The sequence below is a fragment of the Dama dama genome, chromosome 3 (genome assembly GCF_033118175.1).
Source record: "Dama dama isolate Ldn47 chromosome 3, ASM3311817v1, whole genome shotgun sequence".
Taxonomy (NCBI): Eukaryota; Metazoa; Chordata; class Mammalia; order Artiodactyla; family Cervidae; genus Dama; species Dama dama.
The window spans coordinates 29,530,152-29,555,744 of record NC_083683.1 but is presented as its reverse complement, the minus strand read 5'-3'; the positions used below and the strand labels follow the sequence as shown (position 1 = coordinate 29,555,744).

Here is a 25,593-nt window from a genome sequence, read left to right as displayed (position 1 = left end):
ATTTTAATCAGTAATATAATAAGCATACTAAGAGACATTTACTATGGTTATTATTAAAGACAAACCTGGGATGAGAAAGCCATCAGAAAAAATAAGTGACATTCTATCTGGATTTCTGGCAAAGGATAAAGCACTTTCAAGTAAAATAATATTTGTAAAAATTATGCTTAAGTTTATGTTTTTAATATTACTGTAAGAAGTGGAATTGAAGTATGAAATAAATATATGCACTAATTAAGACTAATGGAAGTTAAGACCAGTTTTGTTAAAAATATATTTAAAAAAACAGAAATAAAAACAGAAATAAAATAACTAGGATAACAGTGTTCATTCTTATTTATGCAAAACTAGAAGGGTCTTCATTTTGGTGACAATAAAAATATTTATAGAAGTCACATCAATTGCATTATTATAAGCAGTACATACACAAAAAGTAGAATAAAAACTAGTATTATTTAGTTAAGTACTTGCTATGTAGAAACACTGTATTCAGTGTTTTATGTATATTAATTCATTTAATTTTTCTTGAATCCTAGAAATAAATGCTTTTTAATAGTTATTTTATAGATGACAAAAGGGACTAGTACCAGTCTAATCATTTCCAGTAATAAACAACTGCAGAGTAAATGTATAATTGGTGCCAAAAATAATAATATCCTTTAGCTTTGATATAACTTAACCATATCTGTATAATTTTTTTCCTTTAAGAAATCCTTTTCATTCCTTAACCACCTATTTCATTCTTGATTTCAATTTACAATTAATTCAAAATACCAAAGTGATCCAGGTTCAACTTAATAATTTATTTAATAACTCATCTCAATCATGTTACTTTTTTCTCAGTGTTAGAGTATTTATTATCACCAGTCCATCAACTTACCTTTTTGTCTTCAACAATATGTTCTTAATTATTACCTTGGGCCTCCTATGATGTTACAACTTTCCAGGATTCTCTCATTCAAAGACTTTTTGAATTTAAGATTTTTAATTTCGATGAGTTATACACCCTTCAAATGGGTACAATCCTTGGGCTGGAAAGATCCCTGGAGGAGGACATGGCAACCCACCCCAGTGTTCTTGCCTGGAGAATCCTCATGGACAGAGAAGCCTGGCGGCCACAGTCCATGGAGTCACAAAGAGTTGGACATGACTGAGTGACTAAGCATAGCACAGCCTTTAAAGGCATGCAGTTTAAAATTAAAATCATCATCTTCTGCTTTACTTACAATTCTCATTTGTTCTGTTTTCTTACTTTTTAAGTCTATTTTGATTTGAGAACTGGCAGATTTTGCCTGAATAAACCTAAAAGGGGAACTACTCTAGAGGTGTCCAACAGCAACTATCCACACTGACAAGAAAGGTGATCTGGAACTAAGATAACTGAAGTTTGGTTTCAATAATTTAGATGTTTTCCACAAATGAGAGAAAAGTAGAAGGCAAACAATTTTGTATTATCTCAATCCATAACCCCATAGAAGTTCTTGTGTTTCTTATGAAACAGTGGGCAATAATATACTGACCTTGGACTCATCTAACCCAAGCTTCTTTAGAGACTTTCTAACATAATCCGGAAAGGAAGAGGATTTGGAATAAATTTTACCAACATGCCGGTCACTGCAAAACAAAATCAAATCACTCTTTAGTTTTTCTGATTTAAATTATAGATGATTTTAAATTCAATCATGAAATATTTTAAAATACCTTCTGTACATACGGCACAAGCTCTGCATGTGATAAAAATGTAGCAATTTTTTTGTGAACACTTTAATTTACATATTATAAAAAATATTCAGGATCTGCTTTTGAGAATTCCTCCAACATACAACAGTAGAAGATAACATTATGAGAAAAAAGTTGCAAACCTAGTACAGATATTTTAAAAAGCCTCACTTTTAAAGGGTACCATAGGTCTTTCCAAAGGCTCCACTGTGGTACAAGGCACATTTTCACTTTACTGGCTCAACATCACAGTGCACATTTCATGGCAACACCTGCTAATTGTGATATTCAACAGCCATGCAAGGAGGACTTCCTAAATGCCAGCCATTGAGCAAGCACCATATACTGCTGAGTTGGGTCTGATTTCATTTCATTTGTGCCCTGAAGATTTTCATTATAATTTAAAAACAAAATACAAGATGGTTGGAAATTCAAATAATGCAATGCTGGACTATCATATCTCACAATTTTGGTTGCAATTTAGGTATAATGTAAAAATCAAGAGAAGACAAAACTTACCACCTATAAGTTTCAAAAACAACGAATAAAAGCTCTTTCACTCATTTGTGTGTGCTAAGTCGCATCCAACTCCTTGTAACCCTATGGACTATAGCTCGCCAGGTTCCTCTGTCCATGGGATTTTCCAGGCAAGAATACTGGAGTGGGTTGCCATTTCCTCCTCCAGGGAATCTTCCCAACCCAGGGATTGAACCCGTCTCTCCTGCATTGCAGGCAGATTCTTTACTTCTGAGTCACTGACTCTTGGCAGTATAAATATTAATCACTATATTCTAGTTGGACATGAAGCTCCATCATTTCTTTCAGTGAAATATATCTCAAATATATAACTTCAGCTCCATTTCTAGATGGCCACTTCAATTACACTTATTATTACCTTGGGTTCAATCCCTGGATTGGGAAAATCCCCTGGAAGGCAGTGGCAACTCACTCCAGTATTCTTGCCTGGGAAATCGCACGGACTTCTGCATCCTGGTGGGCTACCGTCCATGGGGTCACAAGAGTCAGACATGACTTAACGACTAAGTCACCACTACCATCACCATACCACCACAGTAAGGAAGAAAAATATCAACCAAACAGAACCAGGAAGGTGATTATTTCATCATGTTACTTCTCTTTAAATTCCTCCAGAGTTTCCCATGACCACTAGAATTAAGATCTAAATGCTTATAGTGAAAGCAAAAGTCACTCAGTCGTGTCCGACTCTTTGCGACCCCATGGACTATACAATCCATGGAATTCTCCGGGCCAGAATACTGGAGTGGGTAGCCTTTCCCGTCTCCAGGGGATTTTCCCGATCCAGGGATGGAACCCAGGTGTCCCGTATTGCAGGCAGTTTCTTCACCAGTTGAGCCACAGTATATAATAAGCCTTGTGCCATCTGTTCCTTTCTGACAACCTTTCCACCACTCTTAGGACACTGCCTCTCCATCCACAATGAGAACCTTTCTAGTTTCTTGAACACGTCATGCTTTTGGCTATAAACACTATTTGTGTTACACTTCGCCCTTTATTTTTTTGCCTAGAGAATCTCAAACTCATCCTTTTCAGATTCTATTTTAAATGTTGCTTTCTTAGGAAAATCTTCTCTGGCCTTCCAGATGAAGTCAGGCTCCTGACACAGAACTTTTCCTTCACATGATTACTCTTTTAGAGTTAGTGGACTCCAAAGAGGGGTGAACATATCCCAGGGAAAAGAGAATATTAGAACTGTAATTTCTATTAAATCTTTATTGTTTTAATTTCAACTTTCCAGTTTATTTTAAAAATCTATATAACAGACCAGCAGAAAGACACATGAATCATTTATTAAACAATTAAGTATTCATTTTAGGGGTGTCTACTCAGAAATGTTTATTAATAGAGGCATGACATTTAAAAATATATTTGAGTTCACTGCTCTGAGCAGCTGGAGAGCAGAGTTTCCACCTGTTTTGCTCACGACTATCTCCTCTGTGCTTTTAGTAGTATCACACATCTAGCAGGATCTCACTACATAGATTAAATAAGTATCTCTTGCAGCTTGCAGAAACAAAAACATCTAGTTAGACTACAACATGAGATGTGTTCATACAGTAAATAGATCTATTTGCCTGTCAGGTAAACAACATATAGGAAGGCAGGCTTATACATACAAATAAGCAAGTGTGATTTAAAATATATATTTATATATAGAGAGAGAACTACTGAGAAAAATATATAAGGAAAATGCAGTGTAAACAAAACAAATAATAACAGCTAATATTTATTTCATTTTTATGATGTGCCAGAGACTCTATTTATTTATTTTGCTGTGCTGGGTCTTCACTACCGTGCACAAGCTTTCTCCAGCTGTGGCAAGTGGGAGCTCCTCTCTTGTTGGGGTGCAGGCTTAGCTGCCTCGCAACATGTGGAATCTTACCAGACCAGAGATTGAACCCATGTTTCCTGCACTGGCAGGCGGATTCTTCACCACTGGACCATCAGGGAGTCCATGCCAGAGACTCTTAAGCCCTTTGCTGCATCTACTTATTTAATCAGAACTATTCCGTGTGGTAGGTCCCATTATTATCCTCATGTTCAAGATGGAGAAACGAATGAATGGAGAGGTTAAGTAAACTGCTCACAGTTTGAATTCAGGAAGTCTGGCTTCGGAATCTGGGATATTAACTACTATTGAACATTAGCTCTGGCAGAGCACTTCAGGGGCTTCCCCGGTGGCTCAGCAGTAAACAATCTGCCAGCAACGCAGGAGCCACGGGAGACGCCAGTTCAATCCCCGGGTTAGGAAGAGTCCCTGGAGGAGGGCACAGCAAGCCACTCCAGTACTCTTGCCTGGAGAATCCCATGGACAGAGGAGCCTGGCAGGCTACGGTCCACAGTGTCACAAAGGTCAGACATGAGTGAAGCAACTTCGCGTGCACCCACATGCACTGCAATAAGATTGACATTTGATATCGTTAAATTCCAGACGAATGATGTCTACCTCTGTACTATAGGCAAACAGAAGTAGGCAGATTCCATGTGAACTCGAGACTGAAATGAGTCTGAATCCTTGCTCTACCACTTACTTACTACTTAAAAGCCTCTCTTGTCCCTCCTTGTTCAGCAGGAGAAGGTTGAAGATTCAACAACAGAATCTATATAGCGTGCCTGGCTCAGTATCTGACAAACACTCAATGAATAATGGTCATTTTCCTGCTACTGTGTTGCATTCTAGGGGTAGAATCATCCACAATTTATGAGGGAAGACAGGTGAAGAAATGTTAGAATTCAATGTGATAAGCGCAAGATGGTGAGCAGAATACAGCAGAGTGTAGGGAGTGCTTCAGCCACTGCATTTGACAAGGGGAACTTTCGTAAAGGAAGAATTGAATTTCAAAAGGTCTCAATTTCCAATTGTGAAGAGCAATATTGATAAAAGAGAAGAATATATAGTAACATTAAAATTAGGCCAGCACTTAAAATTTAAAAATAGGTTAAACAATTTTTAAAAACTGTTTTCCTTAAGGACTTCAAAGAGGTACTCTAAGGTTTACAATTTTCCATGAAATATGAAAGGATAACTGTGTAAGAAAAAAGTTCTTTTCTAAAATTTATTAAATTTATTTAGTTCTATGTAAGATTGTACTTGAAAATAGAGTGCTGTTGTTAAAAACATTCTGAAAAATGGTTTTTATTACTTTCATAGGTATGGGAAGAGAGGAAAGTACCAATAATTCCATTTTGGTTTAAGAAATAAGAATATATTATAGAAAACAGAACGTCAATTTAAATATTATTACCAAAGCAACATAAGATTAGGTAGAATGAATCAGGCTTTTAGAACTTTTGGAGGTAAAAAAAGTTACTTCTGCCAGACATGGCACTAATATCTAAAGTCTGGGTACCTTACAAAACAATGTTCTTAAAAACAATAGCTGCAAAGAGAGTTTATAATGAAGAGTGCAACCTGCTCCTTTGCAGCTACAAAGGAGCTCATCAGCCTTTAGAAGAGCCTATAGTTTTAAAGATAAATATTGCAATTCTAATAATTAAGAAACAAGAGTAAAAAAGGGCAGGTACAAGAAAAATCTCAATACTATTCAGAAAGTAAAAGGGCAGAATAGGATTGTTAATAAATGGAACATGGGGCAATCCCACTTTTAATTTTAATTTTTAGTAAGTACCAATTGTATTTTTCTCATTATTTAACACTAAAGTTTGGAGTCTGCTTTTTATAATTACATATTATGACATCACAGAATCACTGTAATCTTAATTTTTGCTGACACATGTGAAAATAAATCCTTCTCTCTGTTAATTACTTAATATAATTAATATGTGGCAGTTTAGTCACTAAATCGTGTCCAGCTCTTTGTGACCCCATGGACTGTATGTAGCCATGCCCTGTATGGCTACATGGACTGTATGTATCCCATGTCTATGGGATTCTCTAGGCAAGAATACAGGAGTGGATTGCCATGCCCTTCTCCAGGGGACTTTCCCCACCCGGGGATTAAATCTGGGTCTGCTGCATTGCAGGTGGATTCTTTAGCAACAGAGCCACCAGGGAAGCCCACATATATAATTATATATAATTAATCTAGTTAATATAATTGTTTTCAGTAAGAAAATGCATTAGATCAAGGATCTGGAGGCCATCTCTTTCTGTCTCCTCTGACGTATTAAGTATCTTTGACTTCTCTTTACTGAGTCTTGATCCTTATCACAGGAAAACGTTCAAGTTTTTCTGTCTGAAAAAAGCAAGCAAGCACACCAAAATCCCCTACCCCACACAAAACCTCTCTCAGATCCTATATCCTAAAACTACCTACCAAGGGTGGTTGTCATATGATCAAATGACGAGTTGAGTCCCAGAAGCATTTAATGTACGTGAGTTCAAGTATGTATGCTTGGCATGTCATGAAAAATACTGTGAAACATTTTATGTATGTATTTTATAGTGTATACAGGCAAACAATATGCACTCAAACATTTTACACATTTACTTATGATACTGGGTTATAACACTGAATCTATGTACTTTCCTACAGTACTTTGTCGGAAATGCGAGGAATTTTCAGGTAGATTTTACTGTACATGACTCCTATGTTTCCACTGTATAGAATGGCTTTCCTATATAAATTTTCTTATTAGACCACGCACCCTTGGTTACTTGGTCCAGAAAGCATGGGAACCATGTCAAATAATGGGTGGCAGTTGCTGTGATAAGACTGCTAGACTAGTCTGCAATACTGCTTACCATCCTCCTGAGAAAGAGTAATGCTAGAATCCTGTTGATAATGCAGGGAAGCGCCCAGTTACCTGTTTAATATACCTGTCTCTGTTACTCTACTATGAATGAGCTCCCTGATGGCAGGGTCCACAGAGTACTTGTCAGGTTAGCTTCAAGGCCTCAGACAGAGCCTCAGATCATAGAGGGGAGTGTTTAACACAAAGCAGACCGTCTGATTAACAGGACAAAGACAGCAGAGTAAGAGAAAAATTGAGACCACGATCCAAATTTTGGCCTCCCTGGCAATAGCATTCTTCCTCATACAGACTTCAAGAAGGCTCTAATTCTCATGAAGTATACTCTCTAAAATTACATTGTATTAGGAAAAAAACACTTGGACAAGGAATCAACAGATTTAAATTCCAGCAGCAGTAAACAAATCAGCTCTCAGAACTTCAACTTTCTCACTGAGAAAACTGAGATGAAATGGAGGTAACATCTACTTAATAGCTCAACAGAAAGATGTAAATGAGATGATGCACAATAACAGTAAAGTGTTAACAGAAATGTTCGGTAAGATAGTAGTTATATTATTTTATAAAACTATAATTTTGATAATATAACTGTGTTGGCATTTTATTTTTTAAATAAGTACCTTGACTTGTTATTAATAAAAGTTTTGGTTTTCTTATTGCTTATATAAGTGGCTTGACCATTTACCATGGAATGCAGTAAGGTTAAATACAGTGATTTGCAACAGTAGTCTTCACTGGCTGTGAGGAATCTGCAAAGACTTTGAAAGGGGTACACCGTTGGGGCTGATTAAAAAAAAATAAGTTTCCAAATCCTCTACTTCCTCATACCCACTTTCCTTAAACTCATCTGTCTGGGAAAATGCCTGTTTTCTACATCTCCTTTCACAGACGGCCCTTCTGCTCTAACTTGGCAAAGAAAAGGAACACCTCTAACCCATATTACTACGCTGCATTGCTATGAGGTGTAAGATCCTCTGGAGAATCGTTGACAAATAGTTTCCTTACTAAAGGCATTATAAAGGCCACACCCATCTGTCTAAATAGGAGATGCATTCCAATAAAGTTTAACTGCTCATATTGAATAATTAAAAATAAAAACTTTAAATTTATGCTGTCTACATGTATAAGTATTCATGTAACAATAACTTGATCCTAAATATCTTTTTTGTAACATTTAGAGCTTTGACAGGTATGGAAATTTTGTCATCAGGTGGACATGACATAAAAGTGTCAGGAGAGCAAGGACTAGTGACCGAAAGGAAAGGATGTTGCACTATGTTCCTATTTTGGATTTAAACGGGACTAGACTTACTGTATATAACACAAAATACTCCACAGGATTCTATAGTGGACTATCAACAATATATGTGATATCAAACAAAATAATCAAAACGATCTCATTTTGCTACTGTCATTTCCTTTGGAATTGAAAGACAAATAATCAAATAATCATATTAATCACACATGAGATTCTAGGATGAGTTATAATAATTATTTTCAAGATTTTTCTGTGCTTCTTAGAGTATGCCCCATAAAACACTTAATGTTACCAATTTTAATTACATGTGTGTACAGTTTTGAGAGAAAAAAATATATGAACAAATAAACACGTTTCAACAAAGTTCAATAGGTTAATTTTAATAATAATAGCAATCACTCACTATGTTCCTGGCACTATTTTAAGCACTTTACATATACTAACTACTTTTCACAACATCTCTTTGAAGTAGGTACCATTTTCATCCCAATTTAGAGATGGGAAAATGAAGCAGAAAGTCTTTAGGTAATGTGCCCAAGATCACAGTGTTGTCACCCAGTGAGGACTGGGTAGTGTTGTGAACCATCACACCCTGCTGTCTCTCACCAAACTACTGAGAGTCTTTAAGATAAAAATGTGCATTCGAATCTTAAACAGGATGATAGTACATGAAGCATTTACTTGATGAAGAAATTCTTTTCTCTCAAAGCATTTTTATAGAATCACTGCTCTTCAGACAACAATCTGAAGAATACTGTCATAGAGTAATCAGGATCTGATTTATCTTTCTTCAAAGGCATTTGAAGAAATGAAACTTGTGAATGAAAGTAGCCAAACAAAAATCATTTGAATTGGGAAATGATCAGAGACAAGTAAGTAAAACATGCCATATATTATGTGTAGCATAAGAGCTAACGAGAAGCTGATGATAGAGGAGAGAAAGTGGATACAAAATGTTAGAAAGGAGTAATGGTGGGTGTCACAGAGCGGATAATTTTGAGTGAAGAACTGAAGGAGAGTGAGCTAGCCACGAGGCTATCTGGTGATGATATTCCAAGCAGAGAATGCGTTGTATGGAAAGGCCTTAAAGTAGAGAGTGTTCCTGTTATTTTTAAGTAATAGCAAGGAAGGCAGTACAGACACAAATAAATGGGAAATTAGTAGAAATGAGATCAGAGAGATAATGATAGCACCATCATATAAGGCTTTGTAGGTCACAGTGAAAATAATCAGCTTTACTTCCACATGAATAAGAAGCCATGGGAAGATTGTGAGGAAGGCCTCACTTAAAAGTATTAACAGGATCACTCTGGCTATTGTGTAGAGAACAGACTCATAGGGCAAAGTTAGAAGCGGGAAGAGCACTAGGAGGTTATTATAACCATCTAAATGAGAGGTGATGGTGGCCCAGGCCAGGGAGCTGGCCCTGAGGATGGTAACAAGTAGTAGGATTTTAGATATATTTAATTAGAGAGACTATGAAATTGCTGGACTAGATTGAGGCAGTGTGAGAGAGAGGGGTCAAAACTGTCTCTGGAATTCCTGACCAGAACAACTAGAAGAACTGGAATATGGTGAGCTACAGTCCACAGGGTCGCAGAGTCAGACACAGCTTGAAGGAACACTAACGATTAGACTGCAGATTTGAGATTCATCAGCATAAGATGGTATTGAAAGCCATGCGATGTTATGAGCTCACCGGGCTAGTGGGGATAGAAAAAAGCACTTTAACAATGAGAGGTTTCAAAGAGGAAGAGGAGTCAGCTAAATAAACTGGGGGAAAAAAAAGGAATGAAACAAAAGAATGAAATGAAAAAAGTGACTATCTTAAGAGGGACTTTCTCTAGCATATAAGAGAAAAAGTGTTTCCATAGAAAGTAGTAAACTGTGTGAAGTACTGAGGGCAGGCTAAGTAAGATGAGGACTGAGAACTGACCACAGGATTTAGCCATAGGGTGTCACTGTTGTTGTTGTTCAGTCGCTAATTCAGGTCCGACTCTTGCTGTCCCATGAACTGCAGCATGCCAGGCTTCCCTGTCCTCTGTCTCCCGGAGTCTGCCTAAATTCATGCCCACTGAGTCAATGATGCTATCCAACCATCTCATCTTCTGTCAACCCATTCTCCTCCTGCCTTCAATTTTTCCCAGCATGAGATTCTTTTCCAATGAGTCAGCTCTTCGCATCAGGTGGCCAAAGTACTGGAGTTTCAGCTTCAATCAGTCCTTCCAAAGAGTATTAAGGGTTGACTACTTTAGGATTGACTGGTTTGGTCTCCTTGCGGTCCAAAGGACTCCCGAGAGTCTTCTCCAGCACCACAGTTTGAAAGTGTCAGTTCTTTGGCGCTCAGCCTTCTTCCTGGTCTGATTCTAACATCTGTACATGACTACTGTGGGGTCACGAGTGACCCAAAAAAGGGGAGTTTGATGGAGTGATGGAAGTAAAGTCTGACTGGTGTTCAAGCAAAAATGGGAAAGAAATTGGCAGCCCTTTCAAGGGTTTTCCCAGGAAAGGAAAGAAGAGATATGAGATAGTAGTTGGAGGGGAAAATGGGTCCAAAGAGGATTTTCAGACTCTGTGTTCTTAACCACTATGATATACGACTTCATTAAATTAAGCTAAAAACTGGCCACCAGGGCTCACTGGTGGCAGAGGAGCAGACACAATAACTAATTGTACATTTAGATTGGACAAGAGCAATGAATCAAACAGATTAAGTACTATGGCAGAAGAGAGTGAGAGGGAGAAGAGAAAGATACTAGAGATGCTTTCTAAACTGGGTTTTAAGGAAACCCTAGGATTTTACATGCCAGAGGTCAGGGGAGGAAAGGATGACAGGAATGGGGAGGTAAAGATTTCAAGTAGGCAGAGGAGCGCCAAGAACACACATCAGGTGCAAAATTAATTGCATGGGAAATGAATAATCTAGTGTACAAACAGTGTGCATGAGCAGCTGCTTGGGGTGCAGAGAAGGAAGAAAGGGGTGACTTAGGCTGGAAAGGACATCAGTGACACCTGAGAAATGGCCCTGAATGCAATAATAAGGATATTTTAGTTTTTGAGTATGAAGAAGAGGAGTCATCAAACATATTGAAGAAAAGTGACATGACTGTTTCTGAAAGATAAATGATGGGATTTGAAGAACAGACTGACAGGGGGCCCTCTGTCAGAATAAGGCATGGTTAGCATGTTAAAAAGGAGTGAGCATTCTTTCTTTTAATAAAAGTGAATGCAGTAGATCTAATTAAAATTCTACTCAAGTGAACCCAACACCATCCACATGCTGTCCACAAAATGAAGAACATGGCTTACTTGTAGCATTTTCCAAAGAAGCAACATCAGTGTAGGAAATTTTAGGAAAAGGTAAAGTAGAGATATACTAAATAAAAATAAGCAGAAAGTATCAAAATTCAGTTTCTCTATCATCACAAAACATTTATGAAATTATTCATCTTGTGCCTTTTATATGCTAATATATACTGAAAGACAAGGAATCTTTAGGTATTTCTTAAGACTTATAAAATTTTGCTGAAAATGGAAATCCCTTAAGGAAGTACTGAAAATTCAAACTACTCTTCAATTTAAAAGATACTAACTTGCTAATGTGGCCACACATTAGGGACTAAATAATTACCTTTAATTTTGTGAGCCAGTGTTGATGATCTGGCCCTTCAAATATTTACCTGATTACTGCAAAATCATAATGAAAATTAAACTGACTCATAATTACAGGCATCAGAAATGATGTATGTCTTATACAGCTGTTTACGGTACTCAGTATGAAAGAGAATTGTAAAGTATATACATCTATTTTTCTGTCCTCTTTTGAAGTGTTCTGAAGGATTTTTAATTCCATGATATGCTTTCTTTGGCATTTTATTCCCTTAGAAAGTTTCCAGATAAGGACTAATTATAACATCTTAAAAATTATACAAATTATTGAGTTTTAACATAAATGTTAAATGCTAAGTCACAATTACAATCAACAGAGTAAAGATACTCTGTTAATTTAAGTTCATGAAAAAAGTTTACTTCTAAGATTATATAAACAATTATACTTGACTTTCGAACAATGTTTCAAGTATTCTGAAGTGGGATATCACTTGAAGACAATATATTTTAGTTAGCAAGGAAAATTAAACAAAGTGCAAAAGAAATTATTAAGTGATCTTATTTCTATCTTTAGTACTCTTGCTGGCTAGAGATTCCAATCAGGGTAACCTTGTTACATTGCTAATACAAGGAGACCTATAACTCAACTCATATTAAAAATATCCCAAAGAAGTTACAAGGAGACCTGTAACTCAGGTCTGTAACTCAGACCTGTAACTCATATTAAACATATTCCAAAGAGAAGCATGGGATAGTGAAAATATTTGTGGGCTACAAATTTGGTCCTAGTCCTGGTTCTTTTAAGCTGTATGACTTAAGGCAAGCTTTTAACCACTTTTTCTTAATTTTCCTTATTACTATAAAGAGGTGATTGCAATAGATACTAGGGATAGAATATGTAGCTCAACTAACCCTGAGGTGTGGTCTGAAACGAGATTATAATTTTATTGCTGCTGAATAAAAACAAGGATTTAAAAAAATAGAGTGTATGTCAATAAAATGCACCCCTGTGTGCAATACCAAACCTGAGAAACAGAAGTTACCAGTGGTTAGAAACTCCTACACGCCCCTCGCCTTCCCCACCTCATCACTCTGCGTGCTCAACTGCCCTCCCTCCCACAGGACGCTACACCGCTAAATAATGCTTGTGCTTATCCTTGCTGTGTTAGTCTTGACTGCTCACCACATATTTATACTCCTGCGTAATTATACAGCTGTGCTTGATTCCAAATTGTAAGAATGGATCCATCCTACAGGAATTTTTCTATAACGTTTACATTTACAACATTCATTCACGTTGATGCATGTAGTTGTAATTCATACATTTTCACCAAGGCACAGTATTCTACTAGAGCTTATCCATTCTCCTATTAATGACATTTTTGTTCATTTTATTCATTCGGTTTAGACTACTGCTCTTATAAACACTGCTGCTATTGATCATTCTTCTGTTGTTGCTGTTAGTGTTGCTTTGTTCTATTTATTTTCTTAAATTTGGTCACACTGGACAGCTTGTGAGATCTTAAATCCCTGACTGAATCAAGGATTGAATCTGGGCCCCGGCAATGGAAGCACTGAGTCCTAACTGCTGGACTGCCAGGGAGCTTGCCTTTTGTGTATCTAAGAAGTGGCATCTGGGGAAAAATGAAAACCTAAAGGTGAGCTCACTTCTCTCGGTTTCCATCTTCTCTTAAATATCTGATAATTTTTAATTTCCTTGCTAGTATCTGATGTTCACCAGCCAATTAAAAACAAATTTAAATACACACATACACACAAACACACATATTTGTATACACTCACCACACACATGCATATGTACACATCTCAGCATTTTCAGCTTTTCTCAGATGGAGAGTTAGCTCTAATTACTTAGTCTGCTGTTCTTGAATGTGGGTTTCTCTTATTCTCTTTGGTTTTTGCATATGCCATCCTGACTAGATTATGAAAGACTCCTGTGTGGATACCAGATCCATAGTATGCATTCAGAACTTGATAGACTGCCTGCCACACAATAAACAATCCCTATGTTAAAAAATGTAATAAGTACAAGTCTTGGCAACTTATTGGAATGTGTGGCTTGATACTGGGAAAAGAAAATAAGCAAATATCATTTTAAGATTCCTAAAGATTGATAATGGCCATGCCATTCCCCAGAAAGGACAAAAGAAGTCAAAGGACAGAAGAAATAGCAATAGAATTGGGGTGAAGCTGACTTTGTTTTTTGGCTATGGCTGAATCTGGTGTATTTTTAAGGTACTTAAGTGAAGCTATTCGGATTAAATTGAGAAATGTAGATTTGAACTTCAGAAAAGGGGTATGAGCCGGATACATGACGTAAGTTATCTCTTGTTACAGTAACTGCTAAGAGAAAGAAGAAATATAAAGAGACAGCAGCTGAGTATAAAACACTAGAGAATTTCTAGAAACACCAAGGGGCTAAGTAAGAAGAACACTTAAAGAAGATAGATGAGTGTTGAGAGTAGGAAGAGGAAACTTAGAGGAATGTAGCTTAATGGAAGATAATGAGGAAGGCAGTCTGGCAAAAGCAATTATTGCATGATCAAATGTGGCTGAAAGGTTACTAAAGGTCTGGAATGAAAAAAAGTCTTACAATAAATAACATCTATTGAGTAATCAAGGCAGGCAAGAATGTGGAGGGTTGGAGAGATTTGAATTTTTAAGTGAGAAGAAAGGTTTAGGAAAGAGTTTAGATGATTTTAAGGAGGCATTAAGAGAACAACAGAACAACAAACACACTAATGAATAGATTTGAGGGCTTAAAGGAAGGCAGGCAGTCAATATGTGAGTGAACATGAATTTGCACAATTTTGTGACTTTTGCCAGCAAGGTTAACATCTTGGGGTGAGAAAGAAATCAGTTTTCTAGAAAGAGAAAGGAATTAGTTTACAGGAAACCATGAGAAATTCATCTCTAGACATTTTGAAGATTAGTGTTTGGAAAAGAGATGGACAGTGGGATACAGATTTGGGAGTTAACTTAATGGCATGTGTAGATACTTACATGTCATAATTTTTTTAGTTAAAAAAAAGACTATTTTTCTTAGAGAAATTATACCTAATCTGAAAATATTAATAGCTTCTATTCCTATTAATGAGTTTGGATTCGTTTTTGTTTTTGAGAACTTGAAAACTATCCTATTTTAATTTTAAGAATAATTCCGTTATAACCAAATGGCAATAAGAATCATAAAATTATAACTAGTAGGAAGAAACTCATGAAAACCGAAGGGACTGCAGATACATGCCTGAGTATAGCAGTTGTTAAACCACTATTTTGAAAAACTCTCCTAACCCTTGCCTTTGTGTATAGGCAGTTATTATCTGGGGAAAACAGAAACAAAACAAAACATATGAGGGCTACTATTTTACCAGTAGAGACATGAATGGCCACAATGGCTGTTTAAAATTTATATCTGTTCTAATTACTTAAGTTTCCAGTGGTTGTGAAACATTTACGATATAACCTCTGCTCATATTTGGGCTTCCCAGGTGGCGCAGTGCTAAAGAATCCGCCTGCCAATGCAGTAGACACAAGAGACGCGGATTCAATCCCGGGGTTGGGAAGATCCCCTGGAATAGGAAATGGCAACCCAATCGAGTATTCTTGCCTGGAAAAATCACATTGGGGAGCCTGGTGGCCTATATAATCCATGGGGTCACAGAGAGTTGGACATGACTGAGCACTTACACACATATACACACACACCTGCTCATACTATATTCACTGAATTACTAACACATAACATTTCAATACTTCTCACACTCTAAAGCGCATTTTACATATATAACCATATACAACTTTATCATCATAACAACCTTTCAGTACAAAAGGCAATCAGTAGAACTCTTATTTCATGCTCAAATTCAAAGCTTCTTCTACTAATAACAGTGACCCTGAATAAATTCAACTGAAAATGAACAGTCACTTCACTTACAACACAGGATAGTTACTATTATTGAAATGAAATCATCGTACCATTTGGTGATGCCATAACACTCTTTAATAATATCCTGAAGTATGGCACGATAGAAGAGGGACTCAGTAGGCAGCTGAAAAAAAAGCAGATATATATGAGCACAAGAAACAAGTAAAAAACAGAAATCAAATCAGTACTTGAGAGTCAGGACCATAAGTGAATGTTAGAAACCTGAGTTTGTTGTTAACATAGAGGATAATATTATAACTTTTCTATTCTAAATAAAATGTACCTGGAGGCTAATTCTCACTGAGAAAATAAAAGAAACTATAAAAGAAGTAGTAGTGAATGAAGTAGAAAAGGAATAATCAAAGAAAAATGAGCTAATGTCCCAAATGGAGTGCCTATCATTTAAAAACGTAGGAATAAACTTTCACAACCAACTGCGTCAGCACTGTGTAAGAGAGAAGTAGGATGTGTGCAAAAGAGCAGAGAATGTGGGTCTTTCCTCACAGTGTTGGATTAGAGATTTAACCTAGGATGCAAAGACAGAGAGAAAAGGCACTATACTACATAAGGACACCCCAAAATATGTTCATTTCCTAGGGAAAGAGAAGTGGGAAGTGTCCATGAAGGTCCAAAGGTCGGGAAGAAGACCTTAGTGAGGCATAAGAGTTTCAAAGAGGTAGAAGGTAATAAAGTACTATACACAAAAGAAAAATGCTTCACTGTGGCAATGTAACAGGTTCTCTTACACTAAGAAACCACAAACAGTGGCCCAAACTCCATCCATATCCTGAGACCTTTTAATACTGATAGTATAGGAAAATCCAACACAAATATCAGGAACAATAATCCTGTTTCCATGTCAAGTTACTGTTGGGGGGGAAAAAAAAATGAGCAAGCATGGTAGGAGGTCAACAATAATTGAATACCTCTGAGTAGTCAAATAAGATAAGAACTAAAAACTGTTTTAAAGATAGAGTTCAATGAAATGTGCACATCTAATGAGTTATCCTTTTGTAACTTCACTTCTCCTCCTGAGCTGCACACTGTTACTATCACTTGTTTTCAACTAGAACACACTTGGATTCGAGTGGAGTTTAGCAGAAAATAAACATTTTGCCTGTGTGCTCAGGCAGGAAGCCTATTCTACGGCCCCACTTCCCCATTTAACATCAAGTTCCCACACTGTGTGCCCCAGGCGCTGAGACGAAAAAAAATCACAAGGTGGCAGTTGAGGGTCAACCACTATTTCTTGGGTCTTTACCCGATGGCACTGCCTTCTTAAGTCACTGGAGAACATCTGACTTGTAGGATCTTGAGAGAGTACTTGGAACACAAATTATATCTTCACTGGATGGTGGGACCAGTGAGAAGGGTGATTCCAGTAGGAAATGGTATTAGTAATACCACAGTTTCCAATCCAACTCCTGAATGACTGACTGAAAAGCAGACATATGTATACTGAGTGCCCACACTAAAATTTATAACCTTCAAAAGGCACACTCCTTATAGAAAATTTCTTTCCAAATACAACTCCTTGACTTAAGACAAAATCTCTGATTTATAAACTTTCCTTTCCTGAAGAGTTCTCCAAAAATTTTATTAAGAATTTCCCATCCCTGGATATATTTTCTATTTGATATTTTTTGATCTTGAGTAATTCTTTTCCATAGTACCTACAATCTCTATTATCTGTCCCCCATTTCCTCCAAATCCTTTCAGTTCTCTCACAGAAATGTTGAAATCTCTTTTCATATATTAATACCTACTCATATTGTTCTACTGAAATTCAAGGCATTCTGGGAAATATTTAATGAAGTGAAATATTAGAATTATAAATGGCTTACAAAATTAATTTGTATTTGATTAGTTATAATGGATAGGAACTTCAATTTTATGTAAATTTTATATAAAACTCCTAAAAATATTGAAGCTGTTGTTTGAGCCGAGGAAGCCTGGCTCTGATGTCCCACTACCAAGCCACGATGCTATTTTGCTTCTTCCACATTTTGGCAAAGATGGGTTGTCATCAATTTTTTTATTATACACTTTCATGTAGGAAAGCTGAGAAGAAACTCTTAAAAAATAAAGCTCTCCTTTCTCATGCCTTTTAGAAAAATTATATAAAATGATATTGAGATAATTTAGAAATACATGTACATTTATTTGTTATTAAAAACTGATTATAGAAAGGCCACCAAAAAGACCAAGAAACATCCTTTAAGCAAGAGAACATACAAAAATGGAATGCACAGAGGAATACAAACAGGATAGAATAAATCATCATTCCCAAGTAACCCTGAGTAAATAAGAACTTTACAGCTGTTTCCTAAGAGAAAGGAAAGAGAGTTAAGAGGTGCCTTCGAAAGCGCACTCCTGGAATAACCAGGACTATGCATCCTGGTAAATACAGACGGGGTAAGTGGGAAGGAAGTCAACATCTTCTGAGCAGCCTGTGTCTGACCACTCCAGGAATAAGCTGGATGTGCCTCAGAGTTTACTTTCTTTCCTTTGCAAATGATAAATCAACGTAACACTTTAATGAATTTTAAAATGCGAGGGAGCAGACAGAGTTCACCCTTAAAGGATGTATATGTCTATTAAGACATGCATTCTATAGGTCTAGTGGAGAGGGCACTAAGCTGGAAAACTCTACAATTAACTGAGCTAGAATGTACTATTACCCTTGTGCTGTGTGTCATGTTCCCACGTAAGCCTGGGGAATACTTAACTCACAAGATTGACTGTAAAACATGAGCAAGCACAGGGGCAGCTGAAGAGCAGCACACAGATGCATGGGGCAGTGTTATGATTAACGCTCTGTCCTCTTCCAGGCCCCTAAGGAGCCACTGTTTTGATCTGTACTACAGTCAAGAGCTTGGGCTCCAGAGTCAGAGATTCAAAGCTCACTGTTCACCACTTAACAGTGATCTTGTGTGTATTGTGAGGTAACAGTCGCCACCTCAGAGGCCATGTATGCAGCACTTTAACTGATAAAGCAAACTTTGAACTGAACTTTGGTAAGCACTGTATGAAACCAAGCTTTCATTTTCATGATCATAATTAATCACCTAAAACAGTAACAAGAGTTGACATGTATCGAACACTTACTATGTGACATTGTTTTAAGCATTTTACATCTTTCACTCATTTAATCCTCACAAAAACTCTGTGAGAAAGGTATTATTATTACCCTTAGTTTTATGATTGTTACTACTTGTATTTTACAGATAAAGAAATTAAGCTGTGGAGAAATCATGATGTGTCCCCAGCTCACTAAGCCAGTAACTGATGAAAGACAGGATGCAAACCAGCCATCAGAGACTATAGCCTGCATGCTTACAATATGCTCGAGGGTCTTTAAAAAGTCAGTTTTGTCAGTTTTTAGGTAGCTACAATCAATATTTTTTAAACTGTGCTCAGTCACATCCAACTCTTTGCAGCCCCATGGACTATAGCCCGCCAGGTTCCTCTGTCCTGAGAATTTTCCAGTCAAGAATACTGGATTGGGTTGTCAATTCCTCCTCCAGGGGATCTTCCCAACTCAGGGATCGAACCTGCGTCTCTTGTGCCTCCTGCATTGGCAGGCGGATTCTTTACCACTAGTGCCACCTGGGAGGCCCCTAACTTTTTAAAGAAAAATCCACACAAATTTCTTAGCATTGTGTCTGACCCAAAGGAAGCACTCAGTAAATGATACTTGTTACTACTATTATATTTAAAAATTAAAATTGACATATTAATACCCTCTGAAAAGAAGCTAAAAAGAAATCTCTAAAACTTAGGTCCAGTAAGAAAATTTTGTGATAAATTAAAAGGAACTCTTTAAAAAAACATTTAAAATATTTAAATATTTCATAAATCATAAGGTAGAGGATAAAGCAATTACATAGAATACATTAACATCTGTTTATATATAAAAACTCATTTGGTTGTTGCAACTAATGACTAATGAAGTCAATAAAAAAAAAAGTTAAAAAACAACCAAATAAAATGTGTGCTTTGAACTATAGTTAAAGAATAAATTCAATGCTACACCTTGTTTATCTTCGCTTGAACTAAGCCCATAAAAGCTTGAAAGTCAGCAACAACATTCTTCAGAGATATTTATAGACTGTTTAATATAATATGAAGAAATGAGACCCTAGTGTAAGAATATAATGTAGAAGTTTCCCTAAAAGCTTAATTTTCTTTTCCTGAGAGTTCAATTCTGTTTTATAATAAAGTAAACTTACAGAAAATGTGTAAGTGTGAATATGAAGAGGAGACAAGAAGAGGGGGTATTTATTAAAATCCATCAGGTTTTAGGTTCACCAGCAGGTCAAGTATGAAGAGCACTTTGAGAAAATCTATCACTTTCATCAGCTGGATTAAACACTCTCACTTACCCCTTGGCCAACTGCAACCCGCTCCAGAGCCTTTAAGGAGAAAAAAATAAGACAAAGATAGTTGATATGTTTAGTCTTATCTTATAAGACTTATAAACACATTATATGAGGGCTTGTAAAAGTGACATTTAAAGAGATTAATTAAGCAATAACGTAACAGTTTATACACTTAGAAGTGTTAATATCATGAAGGAATGTTAACTGGTACACTTGTATAATTTAGGGCTGCTATATGCATCTGTGTCATGTACACAAACACATACACACTGCCACTGTATACACCCTTTGAATTTAGAAGGAATTAGAAAACAGGAAAGATATAAAAAGACATATTCTTGGCTCTCTTTTATTGTAGCTAAAACAAATAAATCCAAAGCTATTATAATACATATATAATAAACAATTTATATGTTACTTTTTAATTTATTGTCTTCCAATTTTTAAAAAACATATAATTTTATCTTTTATTAAATAAAAGCATATTGACAAGTTATGGTTGAAATCTTAGCTTACAAAAGTACATGTTTTTGGTCTGCATGGTCTGCAAATTCAAATCAAATTCACATATAATCAAGTCACTTTAAGAGAAAGTAATACATATTTTTACAATTTTCTATGTAGTTGGTTTTACATTTATATTTAAATATAAAATGTTTTTATAAAAAAAATAAAATAAAATTGCAAATAAAAATGTCAGAAAAAAGAAAAAAAATGTTTTTATAAAACATTTCCTAATACTTCCAATAAATACTCATAATACAATACACATGAAAGATTTGTGATAATTTAAATATGGAATAGAGCCTTCTGAAACTTTCAGTTTTTTTAGAAACATACATTTCCACAATTACATTGTTTTATAACTGAATCGCATAATATTTTAACTAAAATTTTATTTTTAAAGCTTTAATTAGAAAATATTTCAAACATAAAGTAGTAAAATATAACAGATTTACATACACTTCCTAATTAAAAATACTCATATTTGCTTCAGATGCCTATGTCTTCTTAAATATTACTTTTTAGATATAGCTGAATCATGTCCTTTTAAAGCTGAAAGAAAATTTACAGATTACCCAAAGTGCAGTTTTCGCAGATGCACATGGTCACTGACAGTGAAAGGAACTTGCCACAAGTTGCACAGTTAGTTAGCGGGTGAGTAGGAACTAAAAACTTGTTTTCCAAATCCCAATTTACTTTTCAAGATCTCATGTCATGAAGATTTAGTGGGAAAATGAGCTCATGTTATGAAAGTTTGCTTCACAGAAATTGTTTGAAGAAAAAAATGGAACTTTTCCATTGACTTCAAGGATACCTTCCCTGAACATCAAGAGCAAGAGAGTTATGAATGCAGAAGATAATTATTAAATAATAAACTTTTTATTTTATACTGAAGTATAGACAATTCCCTGGTAGCTAAGATGGTAAAGAATCTGCCTGCATTGCAGGAGACCTGGGTTTGATCCCTGGATCAGGAACATTCCCTGGAGAAGGGAATGGCAACCCATTCCAGTATTCTTCCCTGGAGAATTTCATGGACAGTGGAAGCCTGTTGGGCTACAGTCCTTGGGATCGAAGAGAGTCAGTCAGACATGACTGAGCGACTAATATTATAACCAATTAACAATGCTGTGATAGACAAGTTTTTAATAATATATTATTTGGTTTCAATACAAATATCATATAACACAGGGCTACTTTTGGTATGTGTTGTTGATGAGTTTATTTTAGAAAACCAAATGTTAACTTTTGATTACATGATAAAGGATGAACAGGTAGGTGATAAATAGTTTCTTACAAATATTAATAATTTTTCTTTGCCAATAACTATAGATGGTGAAGAGAATATACTAAGTGTTCATTTCATACTAATAAAATATTTTGAAATTTTATCAGATTAAAAGTATGCTGATAAGATTGCACTAATATAATTCATTTTTCCCCCCTGGTTAGTACCCTTAACAGTCCATCTGAAAGTGTTACCAGAAAGATATCTCTCTCTTTGTCTCACTCTCTCAATCCCTTAAGCTCTGAATATTTGTAAAAAAGGTCAGTTATGAAGAAAATGGCAATGAAACAAGAAACACCAAAAAAATGCTCCTTAGACTTTCTAAGATTAGTCAACAAAAGAAATCCATGTGAGCAAAGACAAGGATAGAGCTAGAAGGAGAGGGGCATTCTATAAGAAGCTGATATTAGTCAGGCAAAGTGGTTGATAAATTCTTTAGTTTGGAATTTACTTTTCAAAAACCATTCTTTATGGTTTGTTGAATATTTACTTTATAGCAAACAGTTTTGTGAATATACTATATTCTTTTATCTTTCTAAGGGATATTAATTGCTATTATATATTATTTTGAATAGTATCTCTTTTTATTTTGAATCGTTTTCTCCAAGTTGCTTTTTTCCTATTTGTTTATCTGATCTCTATTCTTTCCTGTTAGACTTTCTTAGACAGCTAATGATTCTTGGCTGTCTGCTGGTAATTAAAATGTGGGTATCATAAACTTGAGGACTATTAATTACAGATCTCACCACAAAGGTCCTATTTTATTGCGAAATTTCTTTTTTTTTTAATTGTGAAATTTCTAATGCCAGTATCTTCAGACTTTTCTCTTAGGCTAGTCAGATTCCCTACAAAAAGACTATTTCAATCTCTTCTTGCTTAGAGGAATCAGCAAACTAAAATGGACAGGAATCAGCAAATTTAATTCAGATGACCATTATATCTACTACTGTGGGCAAGAATCCCAAAGAAGAAATGAAGTAGCCATCATTATCAACAAAAGAGTCTGAAATACAGTACTTGGTTAAAACCTCAAAAATGACAGAATGATCTTGGTTCGTCTCCAAGGCAAGCCATTCAATACCACAGTAATCCAAGTCTATGTCCCGACCACAGATTCCAAAAAAGCTGATCCATTCTATGAAGACCTAGAAGACCTCCTAAAACTAACACCTAAAAAAGATGTTCTATTCATCATCGGGGATTAGAATGCAAAAGTAGGAAGTCAAGCTATACCTTGGATAACAGGCAAGTTTGGCCTTGGAGAACAAAATGAATTAGGGCAAAGGTTAACTGAATTCTGCCAAGAGAATGCACTAGTCATAGCAAATACCTTCAACAACACAAGAGATTACACAAGGACATCACCAAATGGTCAATACTGAAATCAAACTGATCACATTCTTCATAGCTGAAGATGGAGAAGCTGTATACAGTCAGCAAAAACAAGACCTGCAGCTGACTGTGGCTCAGATCATCAACTTCACATAGCAAAATTCAGGCTTAAACTAAATAAAACCAGGAAAAACACTAGGCCAGCCAGGTATGACTAAAATCAAACCATGTGAATTTGCAGTAGAGGTAATGAATAGACTTAAGAGACCAGATCTAGTTAACACTGTGCTGGAAGAACTATGGACAGAGGTCCGTAATATTGTACAGGAGGCAGCAGACAAAACCATCCCAAAGAAAAAGAAAAGCAAGAAGGCAAAGTGGCTATATGAGGAGGCTTTACAAATAGCTGAAGAATGAAGAGAAGCGGAAAGCAAGGGAGAGAGGGAAAGGCACATCCAATTAAATGGAGAGTTCCAAAAAATAGCCAGAAGAAACAAGAAGGTCCTTTTAAATAAATGATGCTTAATAATAGAAGAACACAACAAATGGGGAAAGACTAGAGATCTCTTCAGGAAAACTGGAAATATCATGGGAGTATTTAACCCAAAGATGGACACAATAAGGGATAAAAATGGTAGAGACCTAGTAGATGGTGAAAAGATCAAGAAGAGATGTAAAGAATATATGGGAGAACTGTATAAAAAAGATCTTAATGAACCGGATTACTACAATGGTGTGATTAATCATCCAGAGTCAGACATTCTGGAGAGTGAAGTCAAGTGGGCCTTAAGAAGCACTGCTGTTAATAAAGCTAGTGAATGCGATGAAATTCCAGCAGAACTATTTAAATCCCAAAAGGATGATTCCATCAAGGTTTTGCATTCATTATGTCAGCAACTCTGGAAGACCCAGCAGTGGCCACAGGAGTGGAAAACAGTCAATCCTAATTCCAATCACTGCAGATGGTGACTGCAGCCATGAAGTTACAAGACACTTGCTCCTTGGAAGAAAAACTATGACAAACCTAGACAGCATATTAAAAAGCAGAGACATTATTTTGCTAACAAAGGTCAGATACTGAAAGCTATGGTTTTTCCAGTAGTCACATATGGATGTGAGAGTTGGACTATAAAGAAAGCTGAGCGCCAAAGAACTGATGTTTTTGAACTGTGTTGTTGGAGAAGACTCTTGAAAGTCTCTAGGACTGTAAGGAGATCAAACCAGTCAATCCTAAAAGAAATCAGTCCTGAATATTCATTGGAAGGACTGATGCTGAAGCTGAAGCTCCTGGTCACCTGATGTGAAGAACTGACTCACTGGAAAAGACCCTGATGCTGAGAAAGACTGAAGACAGGGGAAGAAGGGGATGACAGAGGATGAGATGGTTGGATGGCATCATCAATTTGATGGACATGAGTTTGAGCAAGTTCCGGGAACTGGTGATGGACAGAGAAGCCTGGCATGCTGCAATCCACAGAGTCCCAGAATCAGACACAACTGAGCGACTGAACTGAACTGAACTGAATCCTAGTCCCCAAGAAGGGTAGTACTAAAGAATGTGCTAACCACTGGACAATTACACTCCTCTCCCATGCTAGTAAGGTCATGCTTAAAATCTTGCATGCTAGGCTTCAGAATTATGCGAACCAAGAACTTCCAGATGTTCAAGCTGGGTTTAGAAAAGGAAGAGAAACTAGAAATCAAATTGCCAACATTCGCTGGATTACAGAAAAAGCAAGGGAATTTCAGAAAAACTTCTATCTTTGTCTCATGGACTACGCTATAGCCTTTGACTGTGTAGATCATGACAAACTGTGGAAAGCTCTAAGAGAGATGGGAATACCAGAGCACTTTACCTGAATCCTGAGAAACCTGCGTGCAGCTCAAGAGGCAACAGTTCGAATCCTGTATGGAAAAACTGACAGGTTCAAGATAGAGACAGGAGTATGAGGGGGCTGTCTGCTGTCACCCTGTTTGTTTAACCAATGTGCTGAGCAGTCACGAGCAATGCCGAGCTAGGTGAGTGACAAGCCAGACGTCAAGACAGGCGGGAGAAACATCAACAACCTCAGATATGCGGATGATACCACTTTAATGGCAGAAAATGAAGAGGAACGAACAAGCCTCTTGAGGGTGAAGGATGAGAGTGAAAGAGCTGGCTTAAGACTAAATATTAAAAAAAACTAAGATCATGGCATCTGGCCTCATTACTACATGGCAAATAGAAGGGGAAAAGATGGAAGTAATGACAGATTTCCTCTTCTTGGGCTCCAAAATCACTGCAGATGGAGACTGCAGT

The 25,593-nt window shown here is 36.4% G+C and overlaps 1 protein-coding gene across 4 annotated transcripts in view; it reads right to left on the bottom strand.

Annotated features, from left to right (window-relative positions):
• Positions 1-25,593, bottom strand: part of METTL25 (methyltransferase like 25) — a 121,553-nt gene that overhangs the window by 39,762 nt on the left and 56,198 nt on the right. For all 4 annotated transcript variants that reach the window (XM_061125298.1, XM_061125280.1, XM_061125289.1 and 1 more), the window contains exons 7-9: positions 20,174-20,203; positions 15,839-15,912; positions 1,521-1,614 (exon numbers count right to left, since the gene is read on the bottom strand). In XM_061125298.1, coding sequence (XP_060981281.1) covers positions 1,521-1,614; positions 15,839-15,912; positions 20,174-20,203 — 198 coding nt within the window. The remainder of the gene's footprint in view (positions 1-1,520; positions 1,615-15,838; positions 15,913-20,173; positions 20,204-25,593) is intronic.